Below are 25,477 nucleotides of genomic sequence, written 5' to 3' on the forward strand. Positions count from 1 at the left end.
TTCTCATGAAAAGAAGTGACTTATATTTACCAAAACGCTGAACCATACATACAGCAAAAGCTTAGGTCAGATGTACTTTAAGGGCTATAGCCTAAATGGAAATCAAAGGTGGGATTCCTCAAAATACCTTGAAATAGCCCAGCAACTTCAAATGCATCATTACCAAATGTGTTTTGCATCAAAGTTCTACACGCCTTTCTGTTTTCTTAAATGTTACATTCAAACATTACTGCTCACAGGAGCTCACAGGAGCTAGAATCATACTTTCGTTGTGTTTTTATATTAAAATGACAATAAAAAGCATTCTATTCTATTCTCCCCATTCATTTTCCGTTTATTTCTGTTACCTTGCATGTTTTGAAGTTTTATATTTTGGTGTTTATTAGGTCACTTAAGCTTGAATTTTGAATACTTTAAGGAGTAAAAAATACACAATTCTCAAAAATGAGCAGAACCTACATTTCGTCCAATCTTTTTATCAATCACACAAAGGTATTTATACAATTTACATGGAGAAAGGTGTGACAAAGAACTAAACAGAGGTTGAAAACAAATTCCCCGACATAAAAAGACACATAAGAAACAATCAAACTAATAAAAAACACAAAAAGGAATAGAAAACATTGAAAAGATGAATAAATCAAACTATTTCACAAGACAAGGGACTAGGGAAGCATAACTGCATAGTTTAATGAAGGGATTAACGTAGTTATCATAATACAAAACTAAAAACATTACGTTCTATAAATCTAAAAACTTAAGTAGTAAACTTAGAAATACAGATCAAAACATTTGTGATAAAATCTTTTAAAAAGACATATATTAATACAGATAAACAGATAATGTGTGTTAAAATCTTGAATAACTGGAATATAAATAAGACAATCACACAAAAAATCATTAATATATAATTGTTTAAAAAAAAAAAAGAAAAAGTTAAACTGAATAGTTCCGGCTTTAGTTTGCTCCAAAAAACACGTAAGCTCTCAGCTTCTCTCAAGTCTTCAGGGACATACCAGGAAAACCTCACCATGGTTATTGGTGAGAAAGTGAGAAACTTTAGGTACCAACAGAAGACTCTTTCCAGAGCACCTGAGGGGTCTGGGGGGCCAAGCTGATTGAAATAAATCTGTTAGATCTGTCATTGGATTAGGATCATTAATAGATTTAAACACCAGTAAGAATAAATTCTGAAGTTCCTGAAATGGAACTATATATTGTTTTACAAGAAGACCAGAGAGCAGTGCATTACAGTAATTAATTCTGCAAGTTATTAAGGTACACACTAACATGTCTAGCAATGTTTTTCAGATGATAAAATGCAATTTTTGTACCATTTTGAATGTGATTTGTAAAACCTAGGTTTGAGTCAAATATTACATTGAGGTTTGTAATCTGATCTGAACAGTGTATTGCATTTTTTGTGAATTCAGACTTGGTTGTTAGGCATATCTTGGCATGGTGATCAGTGAGTGATTAAGCAGTAAGAGAATACTCGGCAACCGGAGTTTAAAATTTCAGTTTTTCAAGGGATTTGTTTAGGGGATCTCTCCACTGGTTATCAGAGGGTGAACAAGGTGAACAGTTATAATCTTGAAATGGTTTATCAACATGCCAAAATAGAATGTCAGATTTTATGATATTATTGGTTTATTTAGGGGGTGAGATGATGGACTCTTTGGAGAGCTCCTTCCATCAAAAGACAGCTGCATCTTCGGTGCACAAAGGAGCGTTATCACAGGTTCTTCTTCCCAGCAGCTTTTAGACTTTCACTGCCCCCAACAAACTGAGTAAGTGTTTATATCCCTGCTGTTTTTGCACAGTTTTCTATTTCTTGTAAATAGTCTGTTGTTGATTTTCAATGCACAATTATAGATTAACATTTTTTATATTTTTTTTAAATAACCCTACTCAGTTGCACATTTTATTTAATCTGTTAATGCTATTTTTAATTACTGTAAAGTATTTGTTTTCTAATGTTGTAAATTTTTCGCTTACTGTAGACTCATTCTTTTTTTTTTTTTTTTTTTTACCTTTGTGTGTGTCTGCAAGCTTCCATTTGCCTTTCACTTTGCTGCTGATACACCCGAACCTCCCCACTGTGGGACAATAAACAATATATCTATTCTGTTCTATTTTATGCATGTAAGATATTTATAGGGATGGTTATTGCCTCACCCCGTGAACAAACTGTTTTGTATATTTGCAATTTTGAAATAATTGTTAAAAATAATTTTAAAAAAATCCTAAAATCGTTTTTCTTGGCTGAAAGCGCCCTCTGCTGGCCAGAGTGGTAAACATGTTTGTGTTTATATGGATGGCAGAATTCCACTATTCACTGCTCAAAAGAGACAAGAAATAGCAGCTAATACTTTGTACTGACTGCTGGAGCACAACTATAAAGACGTGGGACATGTTTTTATCAGCGAAACAGAAATGTATGCGGATCACGAAGCTTTGACTCAAAGGCGGATAACTCTTGGTTGATGTTCTACTTTCAGTGAGGATGAAAACCCTGAGTGAACCCTTCTAGCGGAGATGGAAATGGACGCAGCTTTTTTTTCTCCCTCTCTTGTTAGTTATTGCCTCTCCCACTCAAAATGTATTTTTCTGTTCCTTTAAAGTGCGTCATCTGGGTATTTCCGCACTGTTATGAGTGGGCGGTGGTGAGTTGCACAGAGAAGGAAAGTCAGAGTTGGAGCTCCATGTCAAGCCACATATGAGACGGTGCCGGAAACTCATGCATGTACTTTCCAAAATAATACCCATGGTAATATATATATATATATATATAGTACTGTGCTAAAGTTTATGGCAGGTGTGAAAAAAATGCTGTAAACAAAAAAATTATTTCCGTACTATAAGTGATGATTGTTTGCTTTTATCAGTTTACAAAATGCTAAGTGAGTGAACCCAAACATACTGCCAAAGTCATTAGGAACTATCTTCAGCGTAGAGAAGAATAAGACTTACTGGAAGTGATGGTATGACCCCCACAGAGCCCTGATCTCAACATCATGGAGTGTGTCTGGGATTACATGAAGAGACAGAAGGATGTGAGAAAGTCTACATCCACAGAAGATCTGTGGTTAGTTCTCCAAGATGTTTGGAACAAAATACCAGCCGAGTTCCTTCAAAAACTGTGTGCAAGTGAACCTAGAAGAATTGATGGTGTTTTGAAGGCAAAGGGTGGTCACACCAAATATTGATTTGATTTAAATTTGTCTTTTGGTCATTCACTGCATTTTGTTGATTGATGAAATGATTAACAATTCCATTTTTGGAAGCCTTCTTTGCTTACAGCATTTTTTTCACACCTGCCAAAAACGTTTGCACAGTACTGTATATATATATTCCCACACTACGCAGTTACATCATACCTTGTCCTCGTCTATATTTTTGCGAGACCATTTATATCCACTAACCCTCCTCTACACAAGTACAAACTGTCTCAGTCCTGGCTCTCTTATTTTGTTTCCAAGACATTTAATCTGAGCTAGTCTGATGTTCATTTCTGATCCTCTCCATTTTGGTCACACTCACTGAAAACCTTCATCTTCAGGTTCATCCTGTCTTGTTGTCTTGTGCCATCATCTCCAAACCATACATCATACCAGGTCTCAGTGCCATTTTGTAGCAATGACTTTAACGTTCTGTACCTCTACTCTTTGTAATTTGTTGTTCCCACAATTTTCATCTCATCTTCAGCCATTCCCTTTCTTGCTTATACTGATTTTTCATCCCTCCATACTCCAGACTGCACTTTCACCTCTCCAGGCTCTCTTGAAACCGTTTTGTATTCTCACTACAGATTACAGCGTCATCTGCAAACATTATAGCTCACAGGGACTTCCACCCTGACCTCATCACCCCATCACCATTGCAAACAGGAACAAATGATCTATTTCTCATCTAGTCCCACATTCATCTTCAACTCATTTGTCACTCCTACCCAGAGCCAGACCAAAATTGTTTGTGGTCCAAACCACAATTAAATTTGGGACCCATGCACTTTAGTTTCATGCTTCACATGTACAATTTAAAATCACATATTGTGTTTTGCTTTTATCCAAACTAGTCAGTTCACATTATTTATTAGACACAGAGTCATGTTCATACAGCAAAGTTAGAAGTTAGGTGCTTAGTTTCTCATGTCAACCACACACCTCACCACTGTTCTTGTACTACAAAGCCAACATTTTATGTCTGGAACATCATGTATAGCCCTGCGATGGACTGGCGACCTGTCCAAGGTGTACCCCGCCTCTCGCCCGTAGACAGCTGGAGATAGGCACCAGCTTCGCCACGACCCACAATGGAAGAAGCAGTGACTGACTGACTCACACTAAGTAACAGCAATACCTGCACTTTAGTTTGATTCAAATCACAGTTTTGAAGTTTAGATGTCAGTCAGTCATTTTCTACCACTTATTCCATAGTGGGTCACGGGGGAGCTGGTGCCTATCTCCAGCAGTCTATGGGCGAGAGGCGGGGTACACCCTGGACAGGTCGCCAGTCCATCACAGGGCAACACACAAACAACCACGCACACACTCATTCATACACCTAAGGGCAATTTAGAGTGACCAATTAACCTAACAGGCATAGTACCAAGCCAGAGTACCCAGTGAGAACCCACACATGCACAGGGAGAACATGCAAACTCCATGCAGAAAGACCCCTGGCCGGGAATTGAACCCAGGACCTTCTTACTGCAAGGCAACAGTGCTACCAACTGCACCACCGTGCAGCCCCTAGAGTTTAGATGTGATACAAATTCATTTCTAAAACGACTGATCTTTTCAGCATGTGATAATGTAACATTGCACATTTCTTTTGAGTTAAATACGTTCAGACTTCACATTCAGAGAATAGTTTGTCAACCATCATTTGCTTTACGAAGTAAATTATTTGTAAGTGCCTAAAATAATATTATCAGAGCCCAAACTTCTTAATTTTATTAAATTCAAAAAGAGAGAGGATAAAATCAGGGAAATCATAATCATTTTCACACTGTGCTACCTTTTGAGCTTGGGGAAATTTTATAAAACAAATAACTGAAATCTGAATTTTATCTTAAATGGTATTTATTTATTTGACCAGGTGCGATTATAGGTTCAAACAGTGGTTAAAATACAAATTCTGTTATACATTTGGTCGATACAAAAGGATGGTCAATGGTTGGGGTGAACTTGAATGGAATTTGACCCTTAAATAAAATTCTTCAAAAGGCCTTATTTAAAGAAATGGCTACTTGTTTTTTTAAGACGTCTCAGAAGTGTTACACAAAGCAGCTGGAACTATTTCAGCCGCCATGTTGATTCTGACAGCGGGACATTGCGCAAAGATCAAACAGTCTGCACTCTTTTTTTTTTTTTTGGTTTAGTTTTTTGGGCTTGAGATACATGCTGTATTTTTGGCCTCGTTTTACCGGAAAGCGAGCGAGCGCCGCACTCAGTGTCCCCCTGGCGCTTTACACATGTAGGTGGGGCGAAAGGAGGCGACAGAACGGCTCTGTCAAGAAGTTTTTCGACTTCACATTGTCGTTTTTGCACCGTCTTATTTATGTTTTGGCTAAGAAATACTACATAAAGTACAGAGAACGGGTGGTGTGAGGAAAGGCGGTGTGATACAAAGGAGTGTGAGGCGGAAACGGACGCAGCCATGGACGGTAAGTTGGGCTGCTTTTATTTGCTCAGCTACTCGGCAGGAGGTGAAACTGTACAGGGAGTTGTTTTGCGAAGAGGGAAAGCCCCGCTACCACTGGGTTTGTTTGCTGCTGAAGAATAAGCTAAGCTAAACTAAACCCTTACCTAAAGTTTATGTTTTGTAACTAAACGCATAAAGGATATGAAATATACATTTGAAACGGTATTATTTAAATGATTTAGGCGGTGTGCGGTTTATTCACCTGGCTTCAGTCCTGTCACTCTGCCAAGAGGCCTGCTGGGTCGGTCCTAAAGGATTGTCCGCAACACTCCATTCAAAAACCTTACAGTTGAACGTTTTCCCATATTTCTGATGAAATACAAGTTATGAATCATATTCTTATAAAATTGTCTGATATTTGTCGCCCCTCGCCTTCCACTCGGCGTACATTTGACCTACCATGTTTGATCATTTTCATTTAAAAAAAAAAAACCCTCTTTATTTGGTCCAGTTTCTTCCAGCCGCCCACCTGGTTACTAGGAAAGGGAAATTATTAAAATTGCGCGCAGCAGCGGTGGAAAGAAAAGCTGCCATTAAACAGCAGCATTTTTTGACGGGGTTTACACCTCTTTCTCTAAAAAGATCACCTTACATTTTGATAGTTCTATCTTTCATAATGTCATTGACTAAATGCGTGGCCGTGTGTTTTGAATTTTAATGTTTAGAGACAAGAAACCAAGTGACGTTTCTAAATGTACAGTCATGTCTGTAAGTAGTAAATTACAGTGAAAGTGACACTCTGGCTGCCCCGAAAAGCTTCAGCTGTGTTATGATATTAGTGCATTCAGTAACTTATGATTGTGTGACAGTATAGTATACATTTTCTTTCACTTTCATATAAGCTGAAACAAAAAATGATGTCAGTCAAATTGGAAAAAGCATCGTTATAGCCCAATCGTTTTTAATGATTGCAAATGATTTAACAAATTGAGTATAGCACCAATATGTTATTGAATTTGGTTTGTTTTAAAGCAAAAAAAAAAAAAAAAGAAAAGCCATAAGCTTTTTACAATATATTTATATATTCTCTACATTATGTTGATTTCATGTAAGCGTTAGAAGACAGACGTGTTTCAGCTTGGAAAGCATCCCACTCATGCTTCTGAACTGAATGACTGCTTTTAGCTGCAAGGTGGAGCTTTAGCCACCTGATCTGTTCACATCTTCCTTTTTTTTTTTTTTTTTTTCTCTCACTGAAACTGGAGTTAAGCCTGCCTTTCTCTCCCAGGGAAAACTTCTAGTAACAAATCTGGTAATTTGACACCGGTACTGCACCCTGCCCACAGCACACTGTATGTTTTCCTCACTTCTGCGTCCCTAGACCTTGGTGGGCAGTTTATGAGCGCTAATTATATTTAGCTGGGAAGCCCGCGTATCACGACGTCCTTCTGACCTCTGTGGTCGCAGTGCCGTCTGGTAGATTTCCATTCTGACCACGCCACAAATGACAAACTCATACTAAAACCACAAATATGCACTGAATCTTGTTTCTTTTACGCTAGTCATTTGCATGGCTGTTGTGTGTCATTTAATATAGATGATTAACAGTTACTCGTGGTGGTGTTTACCCTGCAAAGATGTTAAACTCTCTTTCTGTCACCCCAGGTGTGTACAGATGGGGGATGACCTCTCTTAACCCAGGTAAGAAACAATTTTTACTTGCATCCAGTTGTACATGCTGGTGCATTGATTATTGAGGGCACAGTGAAGGAGGTAAAACAGTGTTTTCCGTTCTCAACAGCCAGTCCTTTCATTTAAGAAGAAAAAAAAAAAGTGCAGCAACCCAGTGTCTAAGTCTCTGTGTTCTCTTCGTCTCTCCCATCAGTCCAAACGACAAACCCTTACATAGAGATCATCGAGCAGCCGAAGCAGAGGGGGATGAGGTTTCGGTATAAATGTGAGGGTCGCTCAGCTGGCAGCATTCCTGGGGAGAAAAGCAATGACACCACTAAGACTTACCCAGCCATCAAGGTTGGTCAAATGCATGTTTTCTTGCTTGGTTCTATTTAATAATATGCATGTATTTACCGGTCAGGCAGCATCTGGTTTCTCCACAGTTACTGTTCATTCCATTATTGTTCACTTTATTAAAAACCAGAGGAAATGTACAGTTCCTTGCAATGTATATACACCTGGAACCTTTTAACCTTTTGTTCCACATTACATCCACAGACTTCAATATATTTCATTGAAGACTTTATGAGATAGACAAACACAGAGTTTAGTGAAATTATGAATGGAAGTACTGACTCAGTCTGACTAAGTCTTCAGGGTATGTTTCTACCAGCTGCAGACTCCACAAAAAAGACAATTTCCTCGTATTCTTTTTGCAAGATGGCTAAAGCTCAGTCAGATTTAATTGAGAACGTGGGAAGCATACATTGTCACGTGTTGCCATAGATTATGTTGGACTTAGTCTGGATTTGACGGGACCATTTTTTCCCTTCACAATTGGCTGGTATTTAGCTCCATCCATCGTCCCCTAAACCCTGACCAGTTTCTCTGCGCTTGGTGAAGAAAAGGATCCCCGCAGCATGATGCTGCCACCACCACATTTCACCACAGCAGCGCTAGCTTGCTGCCATGCTTGGTGTTTTGCATGTAGGCCAAAACGTTCAGTTTTTGGTCTCATCTGACCAGAGCACCTTCTTCCACATGTTTGCTGTCTCTCTTTTTGAAGATTTGTGGAGTGGAAGACTAATAGTGTCAACAAATTCTCCTCTGTAATTTTATTCCTAACCTGTCCAGAGCGTGCTCTGGTCTTCATGGTGTTATTTGTTCATCAATGTTCTTTGACAAACATCTGAAGCCATGATCACCAGTTCTATCCTGAAAAATGAGCACACGGTTTGGCCCACTTAAACGTTTGACTTCCAGAGCGAATGAGAAGAGGGATGTGGTGCAAAACCAACATCGTGGAACTGACTTAGTGTACAGCATCTCAGAGGCCTTGATGATCAAGGTTTTTTTGGCAAGGAAAAAGAAGAACAATATGGCAAACGTCTAGTAGTTTTACTAGGACAGCCTGATTTGGTTTGATTTGACAGGTTTGAATCACATTCTCATGTGCTGCCTTGTGAAAACACTGCAGCGTGTGTATAAGAGCTGCTAATGACGCATGTTAACAGTGAAGTCGGGGCAATAAAACAGAGGTCTGCGGTAGGATGTAATTGTTGTTGGCCCTTTTTCAAGCTTGTAAAATGCATTTCAAGGGTTTCATTTTGGATACTGAAAAATTCTGTATTTAGACTAAAAGGGTGAGGTTTGAACACTTGATTTTACTGCAGTTGTTTCATCACACATATCATGTTCTGATCAGAGGGACAGAATCAAACTAATGAATTTAAATGACCTTGCAGAAGAATTCATACATTCGGATGTTTTTTGTTTTAGATTCAATCTTCATGTGTTGTACATGGCAAACTAGTCTCAAGTCTTGCAGCGTCTAACCTGTTTTCTTCCAGGATTGGTGATTTTAGCTCCGAACATCAACTCTCCTTTCTGAAAAAACAAGGAAGCCCACAGCATGATTCTGCCTTCACCCTGTTTTACTGTGGGGTGGTTTGTTCAGGCTGATGTGTGTGTTATTTCTCTCTCCCACATGGAGAACCTCAGAAGGCAACTGATTGCATTTAACTTTTTTTAAGGGCATCAGAATAGAGGGGCTGAATACAGATTTTTTTTTTTTAATATTTTGAAGGAAAAAAAACTTTGAAAACCTTGCATCCTTTTCCTGCCAATTCTGTGGTCCACACAGATACATCGATGTTTGTGGTGCGCAGACACATTCAAACAAGCCCAATCATAAGGCTTGAAATGAATGAGACTGTTTCCTACCTGAGGACAGAGTACAGCTAGCTTAGCGTTCGTTGCATTTATAGTAAACAGCTGCTGAACACCAGCAGACCTCAGCTACGTCTGGCAGAGAAGAGATTTCATTTTTTATTTTTTTTTTAAAGGAGACCTGATCTGGGCTTTATTTCCATCCTGCCACCTCCAACCCAAGCATTACAAAAGCAAAGATGTTTATTTAATTACTTTCAGCAAGTGCGGATTTTTTTCACCTGGCATTGTTCTTAAATACATTCAGGATTTTATGCAAATTTAGTATCAAATTTATAGTGCTTTTAAAGTGGGAAGGGATTGCTGATGCACCACATTTCTTTCTTTCTTTTATTCTTTGCTTTCTGACAACCATGTTACAAATTTATGTTACTGGGAGCGTGTTACTTGGAAGTAAAATCAGCTTTAAATACAGTTTCTGTGAGCACTGTGATTCATGGGGGAAGCTAATGGATGTCAGTCAGTTGGCCGAGACCCGGTTGCCTCAGCATGGTGCAGATAATATGAGATAAGATAACCTTATCTCATAAACCATGAAAGCAGTTCACATGGAGGTTGCTACTTTAGAGCATATTTTTAAAGTGGTAATATTTGGACAATGATTTTGTTCGGGTTCGGTCACCCTGAACAGAACCGGGAACTAGTTCTTGGTGGATTTCAACAACATTAGAGAAACGGGCCCGGCACTGCTCACGATTTAACAGTCAAAATTCTTTAGGATGTGGATGTTTATTGTCATTTCATGGAGGCCCGGCTTCTTCACGGTTCTGAATATTAGCGCTACATAATATTAGAAAATAATACAACACATTATTGGTAGATGTTGCCATTGTAATATCGGATGAGACGAAGCCACATTTTCTTCACTCCTCTCTTTGTGCTTGCAGTGAGAATCCATCCAGCAGCCTAAACATTGGCTTGTAGTCCTTCCAATATTAATATTGGATGCTGTGTGTGTTTTTGTAAACACAGTGGAAATGGTAGCCGTTTCCTTTTTTTGATGGGGAGAAACTAGTACAGAGCGTAGAAAAATAAAACATTTTAGAAGGTATTGATACGGCAAAACTCTATATTGCTCATATTCATAAAATAAAACCAATATTGTCTGTTTCCATATATGTATATGATGTATTACTGACTGGAAATGGTTTATGTTTGGAAATAAATGAAATTTGCCTGCGTTCCTGCAAAATGTGCTTCAAATAAACTCAACATTTCATTTCCTGGTATCATGGTCAGTAAAGGTACATTGCAGCAATTCTCTATCAGCATTAATAATGCATGGATAAAAGGAAAAACTGTTCTGGTCATGATTGAGAGTCATTTACAAACCTTTTTATTTTTTTTTAATCAGTCAGTGTTCTTGTTTGCCCGACAGGTTTACAACTACAGCGGCCCCCTACGGGTCCGTATCTCACTGGTGACAAAGAACCCACCATACAAGCCTCACCCCCACGAACTGGTTGGGAAAGACTGCAAACATGGTTACTATGAGGCCGACCTGCAGGAGAGACGGATTCACAGGTCAGTTTGTTTTTGTGACGGAGCGTCGGATGCATCATTCTGGTCATCATAGGGAATGAATCATCAAGCTTCTTCATATTTTTGGTTCTTGCAGTGATGCTTGCAATAAAACCTCTAAAGAGAGAGAAGCAAATGATGCGTGGTGCAGGTTTGGGACACCTTTCAAAGTAAATACCAAGACAGGAAAAACCCGCTTTTATTTACCTGCAGATAAAGAATGAGTCACTTATCAGAATAATCTCTCTGACTAAGATGACCTGTATTGCAGACCTTGCACTTCATAGACAGTTGATCCAAATCTTCCTTTATCCATATCTATATGAAACCTCTGCAAGAATCTTGCTTCATGTTTCATGCTGCCTCAGTAAAACTAGGCACCAAATCACTCTTCTGTGTGGAGATGAGTAAAACATTAACTGGACACATTATGAACTGTTGAGCCTCCTCTTCAGGGTCTGATTAACACGGTCTTTTACAGGGCAGGTTCTGGCCAAAGCAGAAGGATGACGCATCGTTGGTAGCGGTGATTATCTGAATTTAATTTGATGCCAAGGCCTCATATTGTATAATCAAGCCAGTCTTTCTGGTGGAAGGGAGTTGTGTTTGTCTAGTCTGAAACAGGAGTGAAGAAATCCTAATAAACAGCAATGTGACGCAGTGTGAGTAAATCTGCAGGGTACATTAGTCACTTGTTCGTACAAGAGAGTTACAGTGGGTTCAAAGTAGGTTGCCACAATACTAAAATTTCAAACTTTGCACTCAATGCCATTCTCAATACTCAGCAGCCTTTTTTTTTTAAGGCATAGTGCTCTTTCTTTTTAAGAACAAAATTATGCAATGTGATTAATTACAATATGAAAATATTTTAACTTCCTTAATTAGGGCAAAACCAATTAATTTCATTCCCTATATAGAAAAATATATAATTTAAAAGTGCCACAGTAGACAAGAAAACACTTATAATAGTATAAGTGTTAATATCCTTTATAGAAGTGTGTACCTTTGATTCAATCATGTCATTATTTTCTTTTATTATAATTGATCCACTGTGTGATTCCATTTGCTGGTCAATTTGATGTTGATACAATTACATTTTACTACTGAGTGACAAATAAAGTACCATTGTACTAAAATCAGTTGTGTTTCAAAACAAACATGGATCTGGTGCATATAAAACATATATTATACAGTGTAAACAAGGATCTGGTCCTTGCAAATGTACAATTTCTGTCTCTCTGGTAATTTTGAATGATATTTTGTTTATTGATCAGCTACAGCAGCAGTGTAGGTAGCTGCAGGTTTCTACTTCTTTTGCTCTAATTGTCAGCTTCAGGCTGGCTCCACCATAACCTGTGTTATCATTAATCACATCAGCCTTCAATGCCTTTGCAACTAAGCAGAGGAGTAATGGAGGGGGCACGCTGGTTTGTTTTGTTGCTTCATTGTTTAGTAGCTGACCGAGCCGCCAGTACCGCACATCTTGATGTGTCTGTGAAGCTAATATTGAAACATATAGCGTTAGCTTATGTCGCTCTGGAGGTTTACTGCTTCACTGTTGCATGTACAGGAGCTTTACTGACCCTTTTTAAGTTGCTCTCAAACATCAGTGTTGTAGTATTAGCTTGTAGTGTTAGCGCACCTAGCATGTGGCAACCTTTGTTTTTTTTCCTGTCTGCCCCATAAGAAAAGTTCACACAAACCAAAAAATATGAATTTCTAGAAATATTGATGTGTGAAAAATGAAATCCTGAAGTTGCACCACATAAGTCCGATATACAGTTAGTTCCAGGAGTGTTCCTACCACTGGCAGATTGTAAAATAATTTATTCAACCAAAAGGTTTGTTTCTAATAGAAACTGAGACAATAATCTCCCAAAAGAAAAGACAATCTAAAAGGAGAAGTATTTTTAGTTACTATTTAACATAAAAATGACATGCCTAAAATTATTTATACTTTTTTAGTAACTAATGGAAAAGCCTTATCAGCATTACAGCAGTCATAATTGCTGGCTAGCTTTGTGTTTGCTGGTATTTTTGACCATTGATATTTGATCTTTGTCCAAATAAGACCTTATGTAGGTCTGAATCTGGAGCTGTACAATATATTGAATCGCAAATAACATCACATTTTTCAATGTCTGCAATATCACAGTTGGGGACGGGAACTCCTGAGAGTTTAGAGAACCGGTTCTTTTGGTTCTTTAGGCTCCTGAACGGCTCTCGAGATTTTTGTCTCCTGAATTGATTTATTACCCACAATAACATAAATATACATGCAGAATTAATTATTAATTTAATATTCAGAGACCAGACACCAGAAGGCATAGTCTCATTTTCAGTGCGAATCCAGTGTTTTGGAAACCGAGAACCCACCAGATCAGAACATTAATTGTAAGAGCAGTAACACTATGAACAAAGATATTGTCCCATTATGTGCGGTGTGATGAGAAAAAAAAAAAAGAGAGAGAGGCGGGGAAAAATCAGGAGCTGGCTCTTAGAGCTGTTTCGTTCGCGACCGCCAAATCACTAATTGCAGCCGCCTAGGGTTGCTTAAATACAATTCTTGTTAGGCTATAATGCATTCACATTCTGCCTGCCAATATTACATTTGGCTAGGTGGTTGGACTTTTCAGGGTTTTTTAATCCCCACACCGGATCAACATGCTAAATGTCAAGGAAATGATGGGATCATTGTGATGACTGAAAAGAAATGAAGAAAGGAGAGAAGAAAATGTAGGTTAATCGCAATAGTCATTGCAAAATTTTACTGAAATATTATGACTTCCTGTTTTCCTAACATCGTGCTCTTCTAATATGGACAGCCCTCTGCCTTTTGGTACCCTTTGCTCTAAATCATAACAAAAGTTCATAAAACATTTTATTAAGAAAGACATAAACTGTGTTAATGGGATGATAAAGTTCTTAGGAAAATGTTCAAAGGCAGTCGGATTTCTTTGCTTATATATCATTTTTGGTTTTTCTGTGAATCTGGTTTGGATTTGAGATAATATTGATAATAAAGGTTTCTCCACAGTTTAAGCTTGGGAAATATGGAAATATAAAAAAAAGCAGTATCAAACCTCTAAAAGGTCTTAGTGTCTTTCAGCTTAGTCTTCCCTCTCTGACTCTGCAGATGTAGTTACTAACCCTCAGCTGCGTTTTTATTTTAATTCAGATCTTTTTATGACCCTGTTCCATAAAGAAAAATATAATGAGGACATGCTTGCCAAAATGTAACACTGTAAAACAATAAAGCCAAGTAAATGTGAGTTATTTGATGTCAGGTATCCTCTAGATGTTTAATCCCCATCAGTCCAAACGTGAAACTGCAGCCTTCCATTTACTAAAGCTGCTGTATGTCCTCTTTAGTTTTCAGAACCTGGGCATTCAGTGTGTGAAGAAGAAGGATGTAAATGAGGCCATCACTTGCAGGCTGCAGACCAGCAACAACCCTTTCAGCAGTAAGTGCTCCCCCCTCCAAGCATTGCACCTTCTCTTGACAAGATGCAATGCTCAGTCAGACTGCTGTGCTGTGTGATTAAACTCCCCCACCCTTTCCTTTCTCTGTTTTGATTGCAGTTCCTGAGCCCAAAGTGTGGGAGGAAGAGTTTGACCTGAATTCTGTGCGGCTTTGCTTCCAGGCCTCCATCACCTTGCCCACAGGGGAGCTGTTTTCTCTGGAGCCCGTGGTCTCGCAGCCCATCTTTGACAATAGTGAGTTGGAAATGCAGCACTGAGCTGTTTATGTGCTGATATTGGCAGATTAAAGCAAAAAGAAAACAAGAACATCTGTAGTGATTTACGCTGGGTGGGAAAAGGAGCTGTTGTTCATTTTTTAACATGTTTGTGATTAATTCTCATATTCTGTATTATACTATAAAACATTTGCTCTAGGTGCTCAACATCAACACTTTAATTTATATAAAGAGGTCTTGGTCACCTAGTTGTGTCAGTGTCGATGTCCTTGCTGAGCCAGAAATTTCATCTCTGTAGGATCTTGTTGATTAGCTTCATAACCTACCCTTATTTGTTTTATTGCAATTCAAATTGTTTCACTGGCCTAACTTATATGGTTAAAGAGGCATAAAAACCCTAGGCCAAACTATTAACTGCTATTTCTGTGCCTTGCATTAGCAATGGTAAACGCCAGAATGCAACATAAACTCAAATCCTGCTATTGAAGACAGTCTGTGATTGGCCGACAGGTTAAACGGTTTTGGTTGGTTATTTACTAGAGATTCACGGATAAAATTGCTGTGGTATCTACCTGTTTTCAGCTAGATCAGTTAGTAGGAAACTCAAAATTCACACCATGCCTAAACAGAAATGGCTCGGTGTAACAACTCCCTTCCGTGTGGATGCCCTTAGTGACTGAAGATGACGCTTCGTTAGTGGCGGTAAGTTGTTTAAAAATGTTGGCGATCACAATAGATGTAAGAAGGCATTTCAAAGGAAACTATATTTTTTGGAGAGGCATGTTGAAACATATCTGTAGTTCATTTAGCTTGCAAGAGAGAGAGCAAGACTTGTAGCAGATAACGGGAAGGCTTAATAAAGCACAACATAGTTGTTCTGCCTTATCCTTTTCAGCTTTCAGCATTAGCCTTAAAACATGCTGGATTTGGAAATAAATTTTAAATGGACTGAACTTCCAGTCATACAGACCGCTCAAAGCGCTTTACACTAGAGCCACATTCACCCAATCGCACTCACACACCGATACGCAGATCGGTAGGCAACTTGAGGTTAAGTGCCTTGCCCAGGGGTACATCGACATATGGCAGGAGGAAGCTGGAATCGAACCCACAACCTTCTGATTGCAAGACGACTACTCTTCCTACTGAGCCACAGTTGAAGAATACAACCGCGGATTGCTTTTTTAATGCGCTAGCTGCGCTAAACATGCTGATTGCTAGCATAAGATGTTAAGCCAAGTTAAAATGTAAAGTTGGTAATTGTTTTGTTTGTTTTAAATAAATAGTAAAACCCTGTTTTACTATTTATTCCTCTGTCCTAATCTAAATAATTTGTAAAAAATACTTTCAAGGCTTGAAACAGATGGATAGATGTTTTTACATCATAGCCCATAGAGAGAACTGGGAATCCTCTTAAATGAGCATCGGCAGGTTAAAGCTTTTCAAAATCTTGTTTCAATATCTTTGATTACTTTTCTTTCAGTGAAGAACATTCCTTTTGTTCTGATATAACTTACACATCCGTTCAAGAGAAACTGTTAAGCCTTCCATCTGACAAGTGAATTTAGGACAAACCTTGGAAATGTTCTTTCAGAGAGACACGTTACCTATATCATATTCAGTATAAACAGTTGCAACAAGATACTGGATTGTGAGCTTCTTGTGCATGGTGTTAATGAAGGCGTTATGTGCAAAACTGGCCATAGTGGCACTGGAGAGGAGAGTAGGACATGATTAGTCTAAACCAACATTCTTTTGTTACTGATGAGTTGCTTGCAGCAAAGGTTTTCTGATAGCGATCTCTCTAATCTGAGAATACTGAGAATACAACACGGTAAAATAGCACAAAAGAGTTAAATGAAACGGGCCATTGTTACAGATAAACTTGACTGATCATGTTTCCTTCTACAGCCTCAGACACTCTTTGTTCCTCATAACTTTACTTATCACCTTGAAGGGGTTTACAAGTATTGATCTAGAGATTAGCCACATCCTTTTTCAACCCTGTATACAGTGAACTCTAATCATTCTCTGCTGCAGAACTTCATAGTGGTCACTTAAAAAGTTATTCTTGTGTTCCTTCTTTTGCTTATAATAGTTGTTTATTTTTATTATCTTTCAGGAGCCCCGAACACAGCTGAGCTAAAAATCTGCAGAGTGAACCGCAACTCTGGGAGCTGCAAAGGAGGAGATGAAATCTTTCTGCTCTGTGATAAAGTGCAAAAAGGTGCCTTTGCTGTCCATCATTTGAATGCACTACACTGCCAGAGTTTATAACTTGCACTTTCATATTGAACGGTGGATAAAAAGAGCCCAGAAGTGACTAAGCAGATATGTGGCTTGTTTGGACAAACAGTAAAGGAAATTAATATGAAATACATATAGTGCTTTTTTTCACTTAAGTAGTACTTTTTTCACAACATGGCTAAAAAATCTCAAATAGCAACATATCTTGCCCTAATCTAGAAATTCAGTAAAGGATGAGACACAATGTCATAAACATCTATCCGTCTGGAAAGAATTACAAAAGCCTTTTTGAGGCTTTGCATCCAAAAATCCACGTCAGCCATTGATTGATTGCCGTTACACTTAATTTTACCATTTGCTAATCAGCAAATGGTAAAATTTGAAAATTATCTGAGGGCATATGGTTAGCAAAGTCTTCCTTTGCAAGAAGATGTACTGGCTGGATGAAAATGTCTATCAGATCTCATCAAAACAACACAGAAATTGTGTATTTTTCTCAGCAGTCTGATGCTAAGTTGTGGGGGGAAGAATAACCTGACCACCAGATGACGGTGCTTGTAACACAATGTTCCTTTAAATGACAAACCATACCCTAATCAAGTATTTTAGCTTCTTTCAACTAGGAGTGCACCAATCGAACGGCCCCAATTTCCTTAATTTTGGGTGAGCGGTGATTAGCCGATAGTTACGTGTGAAACCAATCTTATCCAGCGATCTAATCTACCTCCCCAAAGATCTGAAAATCGACATCGGCCAAAATTGGAACCAGCAGGTGAGGCTTTTTAAAGATCGGTGATCGGCCAGAAAACTGCAATCAGTGCACCCCTACTTTGAACTAATTGTTTTCTCTTGTCTTGAGTAAAAATTACTCGCTTATAAGCAAAGTGAACATCCTCGAACATCGATGTCTACCTCGGTGTTACGGGGGGTATATTTAACATTTTTGTCCAAGTCACAAGTTAAATTTAAAAGATATCCACAAAAAATGGGGGCATGAATTTTCTTTGTTTAATTTGTGAAGTTGCTCTGTGTTCTCGGTTTTAAATAAAATGATCAGCGATAAAGAGTGAGCTTGTCTCCACGTAGCAGCATGATGTTCTGCTCAGCTACAGCTTGGTTGGAAAAAGGCTTGCAGGCCTGTTACTGTACACATTATATATGTAATACACATTCTCCTGGGTCAGATAAAACTGTACCATGGACAGCACGGATGTGGTCCACACGTCCTGAGCTTCACGTGTCAGATCTAGAAGATGAAGAGTCAGATTGTTTTTCTGATTTGCCGTGACAGAAACCATACATTCGCGTGACCGAATATCAGACTTATCTTAAGTACCCGAAGTGAGCTGTTAGTGCGATCTGTTGCAAAGGATGAATTGTGGTCCTGTTAACAGTCGTGTGATAAGTTATTTATCGCCAAAAATAACTAAACGCAGCATCAAGCTTCCGTTTGAAGAAAAACTTCTGGTTTCAGATGACGTCATGTTGCATCTGCAGGCTTTTGTTTTTCAGTTGCCGTAGGTTACGAGTGTACAACAAAGCAAAGCTGTAACGCTGTCTCTCAGAGAAGGAAATCCTTTTTGTCAAATCACCTACATCTGTTAAATTATGTATGGGAATAGTTAGACGGTGCCTTGCAAAAGTTTTCATACCCTTTTGAACTTTCCCGTGTTGTCACATTTCAACTACAGAGTAGAACATATTTTATTGTGATTTGATGTGATACATCTAGTAGTAGTAGCGTAGTTGTGAAGTGGGAAAAAACAAAATATTTTACAAATGGAAAATCTGAAAAGCTTTGCATCTACCACCAGTTCATCTCTTCTGGGAAGGCTTTCCGCCAGCGTTAGAAGTCTGTTTATGGGAATTATTTACCAATCTTCCAGGAAGGAAATTGTGTGGTTAGACACAGATGTTGGATGAGATGACTTGGTTCACAGTCTCTATTCTGTTGCTGTTGTTCCTGTTGGCTTCCACATGTTTATGATACCACTTACAGTCAGATAAAGGCTGTGAATACATTTGCACGCCACACATTTTAGTCAAAAGACAATATTTTCAAACCGTGTGTCCTTTTCCTTCCAGCTCACAATTATCCACCATTTTCTGGTGGTCAGTCACACAACAACTAAACAAAAGCTGTGAGGTTTGGAGTTGTAACATAACAAAATGTCAACATTTCAAAAGTTATTGACACTTTTGTAAAGCACTGTAAAGGTATAAATACACTAGCTTTGCAAGCGAATTTCAGATGCCTCCTATACTCTGGTGAGCTTTGTTTTTAAACCTCGCTGGTTTCCTTTTCCTCCTGCAGAGGACATCGAGGTACGCTTCTTCCAGGACTCATGGGAGGGGAAGGGCACTTTTTCTCAGGCTGACGTCCACAGGCAGGTGGCCATTGTGTTCCGCACACCTCCCTATCGCGACACTAACCTCAACGAGCCCATTAAGGTCAAGATGCAGCTTAGACGGCCCTCTGACCGCGAAGTCAGCGAGCCAATGGACTTCCAGTACCTACCTGCCGACCCAGGTAGGAGACCTGAAATGTAATTTATTCATTGAATGAATTACATAAAATGTAATAAAAACTCAAAACTGCCATTGCAACAATCCCCTGGCAGATGAATACAGGCTGAGTGAGAAGAGAAAGCGTACAGGAGACATGTTCCAGAACTTGAATCTGGGATCTATGTTATCAACTGGTATGTTGACTGGATGGCCTTCTTTTTTATTTCTAATAAGGTTTTACTTCGAAGCTCCACTAAAAGCACGTTTCTTTAAATTGCAGTGTCCGTTCCACAAGACAGACGGCAAAGAAACGTGCCGCGGAGAACAGTCACCCCTAAACAGGCTTTAATGAGCACACAAACAGGTAAGTTAGTCTCATCCGATTGTTTTGAACCAGATTTTTTATTTTTTATCCATTTGATCAGGAATGGGACATATAATAGTCCCTCTAACTAAAACCTAGTTCACAGGCCCAGTCCCTTGTTAGGCTTTTCACAACTTAACCTTGTACTATTACATACAAAGCAACGTAGTTGTACATAATTATGAAATGAAAAAAATCACGATTTAAATTGTTTTCCAAATAAGTTCATGGAAAGTGTGGCATACGTTTGTATTCTGCCTCTTGCACTCTGATACCCCTCAGCATGCATACAGCTATTCTGTGAAAACCGCCAAGAATGGCTAGGGAACCCTGGTGAGCAAACATGAATGTTAAGGAGAACACCAGGACATTGATTTTTATTTATTTATTTTTTATTTTAAGCCATCAGTTCTGTTCACAGGATGGAGACAGATCAAACATGTGAAGGAAAGTACTCTGGTCAGGTGAGACCAAAACTGAACTTTTTGCCTCACATAGAATACTATGTGGTGGAAAACTAACGCTGCACATAAACCCTGAACACACCATTTCCATTGTGAAACAGGGGGGTGGTGTCATGTTATTTTTCAGTAACGTGTTAGGAACAAAACAATGCCACATCATTTGATGAAAATGACAATTATCAACTCGAGGTAAAAAGGAAAAGTTGTAACTGCAAAACTGATGCAGCAGGCTAGTTCAATGGTAGTTGGTAGTTTGTATACCCCCCACATGCCTAACAACGTCGGGGCATGCTTCTTGCCAGATGGTGTCCTGGTGTATCTCCTTCCAGATCCTGACTAGGGCGTCACTGAGCTCCTGGACCGTCTGAGGTGCAACCTGGTGGCGTGAGATTGACCTAAACATGACGTCCCAGATGTTCTATTGGATTTAGGTCCAGGAACTGCCTGCATACTGTTGCCACATGAGGCAGGGCATTATCATGCACCAGGAGGAACCCAGGACCCACTGCACCAGTGAAAGGGTCTAACAATGGGTCTAAGGATTTCATTCCGATGCCTAATGGCAGTCAGGGTGCAAACGTTTATCCTGTACAGGTTTGTTCGTCCCTGGATATGCCTCCCCAGACCAACACTGACCCACCACCAAACCAGTCATGCGGAACAATGTTTCAGGCAGCATAACTTTCACCACAGCTTCTCCAGACCCTTTCGTGTCTGTCACATGAGCTCCAAGTGCACCTGCTCTCATCTAGAAAAGAACAGGGACTACTAGAGGACATCTAGCACCACATTCTGTTGGAGTTGGACTTCCTGTGCAACCTCTGTAGGGTCCAGGTATCGCCTCATGGTACCAGTAGTGACACTGATCCTGGTCAAACGCAAAACTACTGAAAAGCAGTCACAAAAAATATCTGTGTACTCCACACTATTTTTCCGCCAGTTGTTGGAACAATACCTAACATTGAACTGATAAGTATTATTAGTCATTCTTGTATGTAAAATACTTTAGCAGTTAAAGTTGTTCTGCCAGGGGACTATAATTAATTGTGTTTTTCTTCCAGCAACTGATGTGGCCCCTGCTGCCAGTGGGTTGAAAGCCCAGCCCGCCTACTCATACGGTCAGCCGGGCCAGCTTTTCTTGGTCCAGCCTAAGGTTGAGACATCCTCATCCATTGCGACAGCAACTACAAGCCAAACATGGAAGATCATGGAGAGTTTGAAGCTGGGCCCCATGCCCAAAACCAACCTAGTGTCCACCTTTCCATTAGACTCATCAGTCCCTTCCTCCAACGCCACCACCTCCACAGCCAACCAGGACTACTCCACTGTTAACATGTCAGAGCTGCAGGAGTTCTTCCCCAACATTTCTTCGGCCATGGCCCAGGAATCTTCAGCTTCTCAGGGAAGCACAGCCACCTCACAGACTGGCAGCTCTTTCCCTCTGCAGGAATCCCAGTTCAGAGTAGAAGCCCCGCTCGTGGATGACGACATCCCAGAGTTCCCCAGCTTTTCCGATCCCCAGGTACAAGGCACCTTGGATAGCCTAAACATGGATGAATTTGAGGACCTTCTGAACCCCCACCTCATGACTGATGGTGCATCCATGCTAACATCTTCCCAACAAGGAGTCGTCTCCAGCTCTGCTGCCCAGAACAGTGCAGCATCCCAAAACACATCCGACCCCATCAACCACCCAGGAAGCACCTACATGAATTACCCAAACAGCATCGCTAACCTGCTCCGGAACGAGGACATGATCGTCCTCGGATCCAGCAACAACCAACAGCCCACGGTGCTCGATGACTTTGATGTGCTGATGTCTGCTGATGAAGAGCGCCTTATTTCCATTTTTAACAGCGGGAGCCAACCTGGGTTTGTGTCAGGACACCCAACATAAAGTTTTTTTTTTTGTTTTTTTTTCACAAAGACAATTTATATATTCCTTCTTAAAGACGAACTATTTAATGCAGACAAGATAAAGGAGGCTGGACTGGAACCCGGCAGAGGAGGCTAATGGTAGCAAAAGTTCTCGTTGTGGACAAACCTACAGAAATACTATTACCAAATGAGTAACCACAGAACTGAATGTACTTAGATTTCATCCAGCTCATTAAAAACTATTTCACGATTGTGGACAATGATTCACCACTAAATATTTGTAAAGACTGGGCATGGGCAGGTATCAGGTTGTCATGGTTTTCTAACCTCGATTGAAAAATACCATGGTATCATGGTATTAACACCATTTATAACAAAATGTGTTATTTGTTCAAATAGTTTTTATTTTGATTTACTTGCTTTCCAATTTTCCTCCAGCCAGCTGACTGGAAGTGCGCAGCAATGGGTGGGGAGGAGCAGCAATGCCTTACTCAGATTTTGAACCTGGAGGAAACTCGGATCACTCCAGCGATTTCACCCAACATCTCATTAAAGGAATTTGAAACCGTAGACACGGTTTGACGGAAACTTTTTTTGCGGTTTAAAAATGGTCACTTTTTAAAACCTCGATCGCAGTGACTGGCCCATGCCTGGTAAAGACGTTTTTGATAAATAAGTCATTAAGGTTGTTCTGAATAGAACATGTTTAGCTTGGTTTTGTACTGTTTGATCAATTGTGCATAGCTGTTGTGTTTAATCTGCCTTTTTACTATAAAGTAAAGGGGCTGGTATGTCTTAGAATGTAATCTCACCTAGATGGAAGCCTATGCAAATCCATTGATGCTTTTAACCAACACGCCTTTGGATGACTTATGATTTTAATTAGGGATGCACCGATATTAATATTGCTGTTATGGCCGATAACCGATATTCTGTATATTTCCCTACCCTTTCAACAGCGTAACAAAAATGACCCTACCACTGACTTGGCAGCAAGATGGAAACATCTAATGGTTGCTAATACCGGCCCGGTTTTACTTATGGGACCCATGTGTTAAAAAAAATATTAGCAGATAATGATGTTATTGCAGACATTTTGTGCAACCCTAATTGTAACTTTCTCTGAAGGTCGGAAGTCGCGGTTTAAATGTGTCAAGAAACCAAATGAAGGTCTAATTGCAAATAATATTCATGCCTACTAAACAGAGGACTTAGTCTGGTGATGATGTCCTCTGTTAATGAGTCCGTTTTTGGGTTTTTTACATTTACTTTATACAAGCTGCAGTGAAACTCAGTTTCAGAGCTATGTAACAGCTTCATTAAGTCTCTAGTAACTTTTTATTCAAGTGTAATTCTGACTTTTTGTTTTACGTATGGTATTAGCAGATATATCTGATGATGGATGCTGTTTATTGTAATGACTAACCCTGTCCAGATTCCAAACGGTTTCTTTGCCAATAAAAATCACAAGCATGTAAAGGAAAAAAGGTCTTGAAATGTGTTTTTATTTGGAAATAACATAATACCCAATACCAAACAAACTAAAGCTCAACAGAAAAGATTCTTTGTGATCCGATCGTTGTCACGCTGTGCAAATCATCTCCTGAAATCATGTGCATAAAACATTCCAGCCAGTCACTTTAATGGAAACCCGTCTCCTGAATGTAATCCGTCCAAAGAACGACTCCAAGAACTTAGAAAATATACCATCAAAAGACAGTGTACAAATGAGAGATTTGTTTGTTAGAAAAAGAAATGGAAGAATTTGAAATCAAAACTCAATCCCTGTTATTATTACTGCACAAACCCACCACCAGGTTCTCCAAAGGCCTCATCTTGAAACAGTCCAGCAAAAACTTCCCTCATCTTCTTCCTTATGTTACTTCCAGATTGGTGACTTTGTTGATGATGTGCGAGCGCCTGGGCACACGCTCCAAGTCAAACTTGCTCTCATAGATGGTGGGGCAGAGCTTCCAGCGATTGTTTCGATAGATTCCCAAGTAGGTGTAGACATCTGGCTTGTAAGAGAGGGGGCATTTGACGCCTGTGGCCCGGATGAAGGAGTCCAGCTGAACTACCTCACCTTCATCTGCGAAGTTCTGGTTATGGGCACAGATCACCTGCTTGCCTTCTGCTTTGGGATCATAGGGACTCACTTTGACCAGGGAGATCTTGCCGTCTAACGCCGCTCTGGCCACGCACTCCCAAGCATGGTCCACCTTAAAGCCAGAGTCCAAGTGCATGAGCCACTTTCCAGAGAGCACTCCGTGGTTTAGGGCCAGCTCCTTCACAGTCTGGAAGGTGACAGGCCGGGAGCTGGCCAACAGTTTGTCCCAGCTCTCCTGGAGGGCCATCACATCTCCAGTAGAGGGACAGTGGTTAGGGCCCAGCACGGCGATCCACCCCACCCGACTGACACCCTCTTCCTCGTCTCCAAACCTGTACACATGTGAGGGTCTGTTGCTCTCCAACCAGGCGTCAAACTCCGATCTGGGAGTCCGTCTGGAATCAAAAACGATCCAAGGGTCCATGTCCGCTGCCATGGCCTCGGCGGCGTAGGTCTCCGCCTTGCCACCCACCGGGGCTTCCTCCTCCATGATGTGTGTGGCCGAGAGTGCTGAACGGATCCTGGGGAGATCTGTGTCGACAGGAAGCAGTTGCTGAGTGCTACAGTTTTAGTCGCTGTTTAATGACACCAGCACTGTTAACTAGCATTCTGCACTCCATGACAACAGCGTCCAAACCCACGTTTTCTGCCCGATATAATCCTATCCCCACCCCGTCTGATAACTCCTGCGGGTCATGTTTAAACAAACAGCAAGAAAGCAACGGTTACTTCCGCCTTCCTGCTGCAGCTAGCCACTTTCCAACAAATACTAACTCTACTTTGAACAAGTGTGAAGGAACAGGACTTACTAACAGCTAATCTCTGAACGCACCAGCTGTTAGAAAACAAACACCCAGTCTTGAGAGAAAAGAACCATAAATGTGTTCAGTCTACCTGTTGTAGCTCACGTTGTTAGCGAGGGTGGCTCTTCCGCGCAGGCGATTCTGTTGAAGTTAACTTCTGATTTGAAGCTTTAATAAGGTTAATATAGTGCTCGTAAGCAATCTGGGGGCTTTGATCGCATCTAGAGCAAGATCTAAAAGACTTAAGACTAGACAAACCTGGACTGAATTATTTTACAGTGCCTACAGATCCATTTTTTGTCATTTGGACCAACTTACTGTGCCTTATTCACACC

At 40.0% G+C, this 25,477-nt stretch overlaps 2 protein-coding genes across 3 annotated transcripts; one reads left to right on the forward strand and one right to left on the reverse strand.

Annotated features, from left to right (window-relative positions):
- Nucleotides 1-1,576: 1,576 nt before the first annotated feature.
- On the forward strand, nucleotides 1,577-23,719 carry rela (v-rel avian reticuloendotheliosis viral oncogene homolog A). Of its 2 annotated transcripts, none has more exons than XM_047385309.1 (11): nucleotides 1,577-1,790; nucleotides 7,315-7,350; nucleotides 7,535-7,680; nucleotides 10,931-11,076; nucleotides 14,446-14,537; nucleotides 14,656-14,790; nucleotides 16,894-16,998; nucleotides 19,333-19,548; nucleotides 19,640-19,720; nucleotides 19,807-19,890; nucleotides 21,416-23,719. In XM_047385309.1, exons 2-11 carry the CDS (start codon nucleotides 7,332-7,334, stop codon nucleotides 22,249-22,251), a joined length of 1,860 nt encoding a protein of 619 aa, XP_047241265.1. In that variant the 5' UTR covers nucleotides 1,577-1,790; nucleotides 7,315-7,331; the 3' UTR covers nucleotides 22,252-23,719. The 2 variants fall into 2 exon arrangements, with proteins under 2 accessions (XP_047241265.1, XP_047241264.1); XM_047385308.1 differs by lacking the exon at nucleotides 1,577-1,790 and adding an exon at nucleotides 5,441-5,671.
- On the reverse strand, nucleotides 23,717-25,441 carry c14h11orf68 (chromosome 14 C11orf68 homolog). The gene is made up of 2 exons (XM_047385312.1): nucleotides 25,234-25,441; nucleotides 23,717-24,870 (listed from the first exon to the last, which is right to left on the reverse strand). Exon 2 carries the CDS (start codon nucleotides 24,827-24,829, stop codon nucleotides 24,107-24,109), a length of 723 nt encoding a protein of 240 aa, XP_047241268.1. The 5' UTR covers nucleotides 24,830-24,870; nucleotides 25,234-25,441; the 3' UTR covers nucleotides 23,717-24,106.
- Between the last annotated feature and the right edge of the window lie 36 nt (nucleotides 25,442-25,477).

Source organism: Girardinichthys multiradiatus, chromosome 14, assembly GCF_021462225.1.
Source record: "Girardinichthys multiradiatus isolate DD_20200921_A chromosome 14, DD_fGirMul_XY1, whole genome shotgun sequence".
Classification (NCBI taxonomy): Eukaryota; Metazoa; Chordata; class Actinopteri; order Cyprinodontiformes; family Goodeidae; genus Girardinichthys; species Girardinichthys multiradiatus.

Excerpts from the sequence above, each read along its gene's own strand:
- rela (XM_047385308.1), top strand. Across the intron at positions 7,351-7,534 it reads GATGACCTCTCTTAACCCAG|TCCAAACGACAAACCCTTAC; the intron begins GTAAGAAACAAT and ends CTCTCCCATCAG. Across the intron at positions 14,791-16,893 it reads GCAGCCCATCTTTGACAATA|GAGCCCCGAACACAGCTGAG; the intron begins GTGAGTTGGAAA and ends ATTATCTTTCAG.
- c14h11orf68 (XM_047385312.1), bottom strand. The coding sequence starts at position 24,829 with ATGGAGGAGGAAGCCCCGGTGGGTGGCAAGGCGGAGACCTACGCCGCC.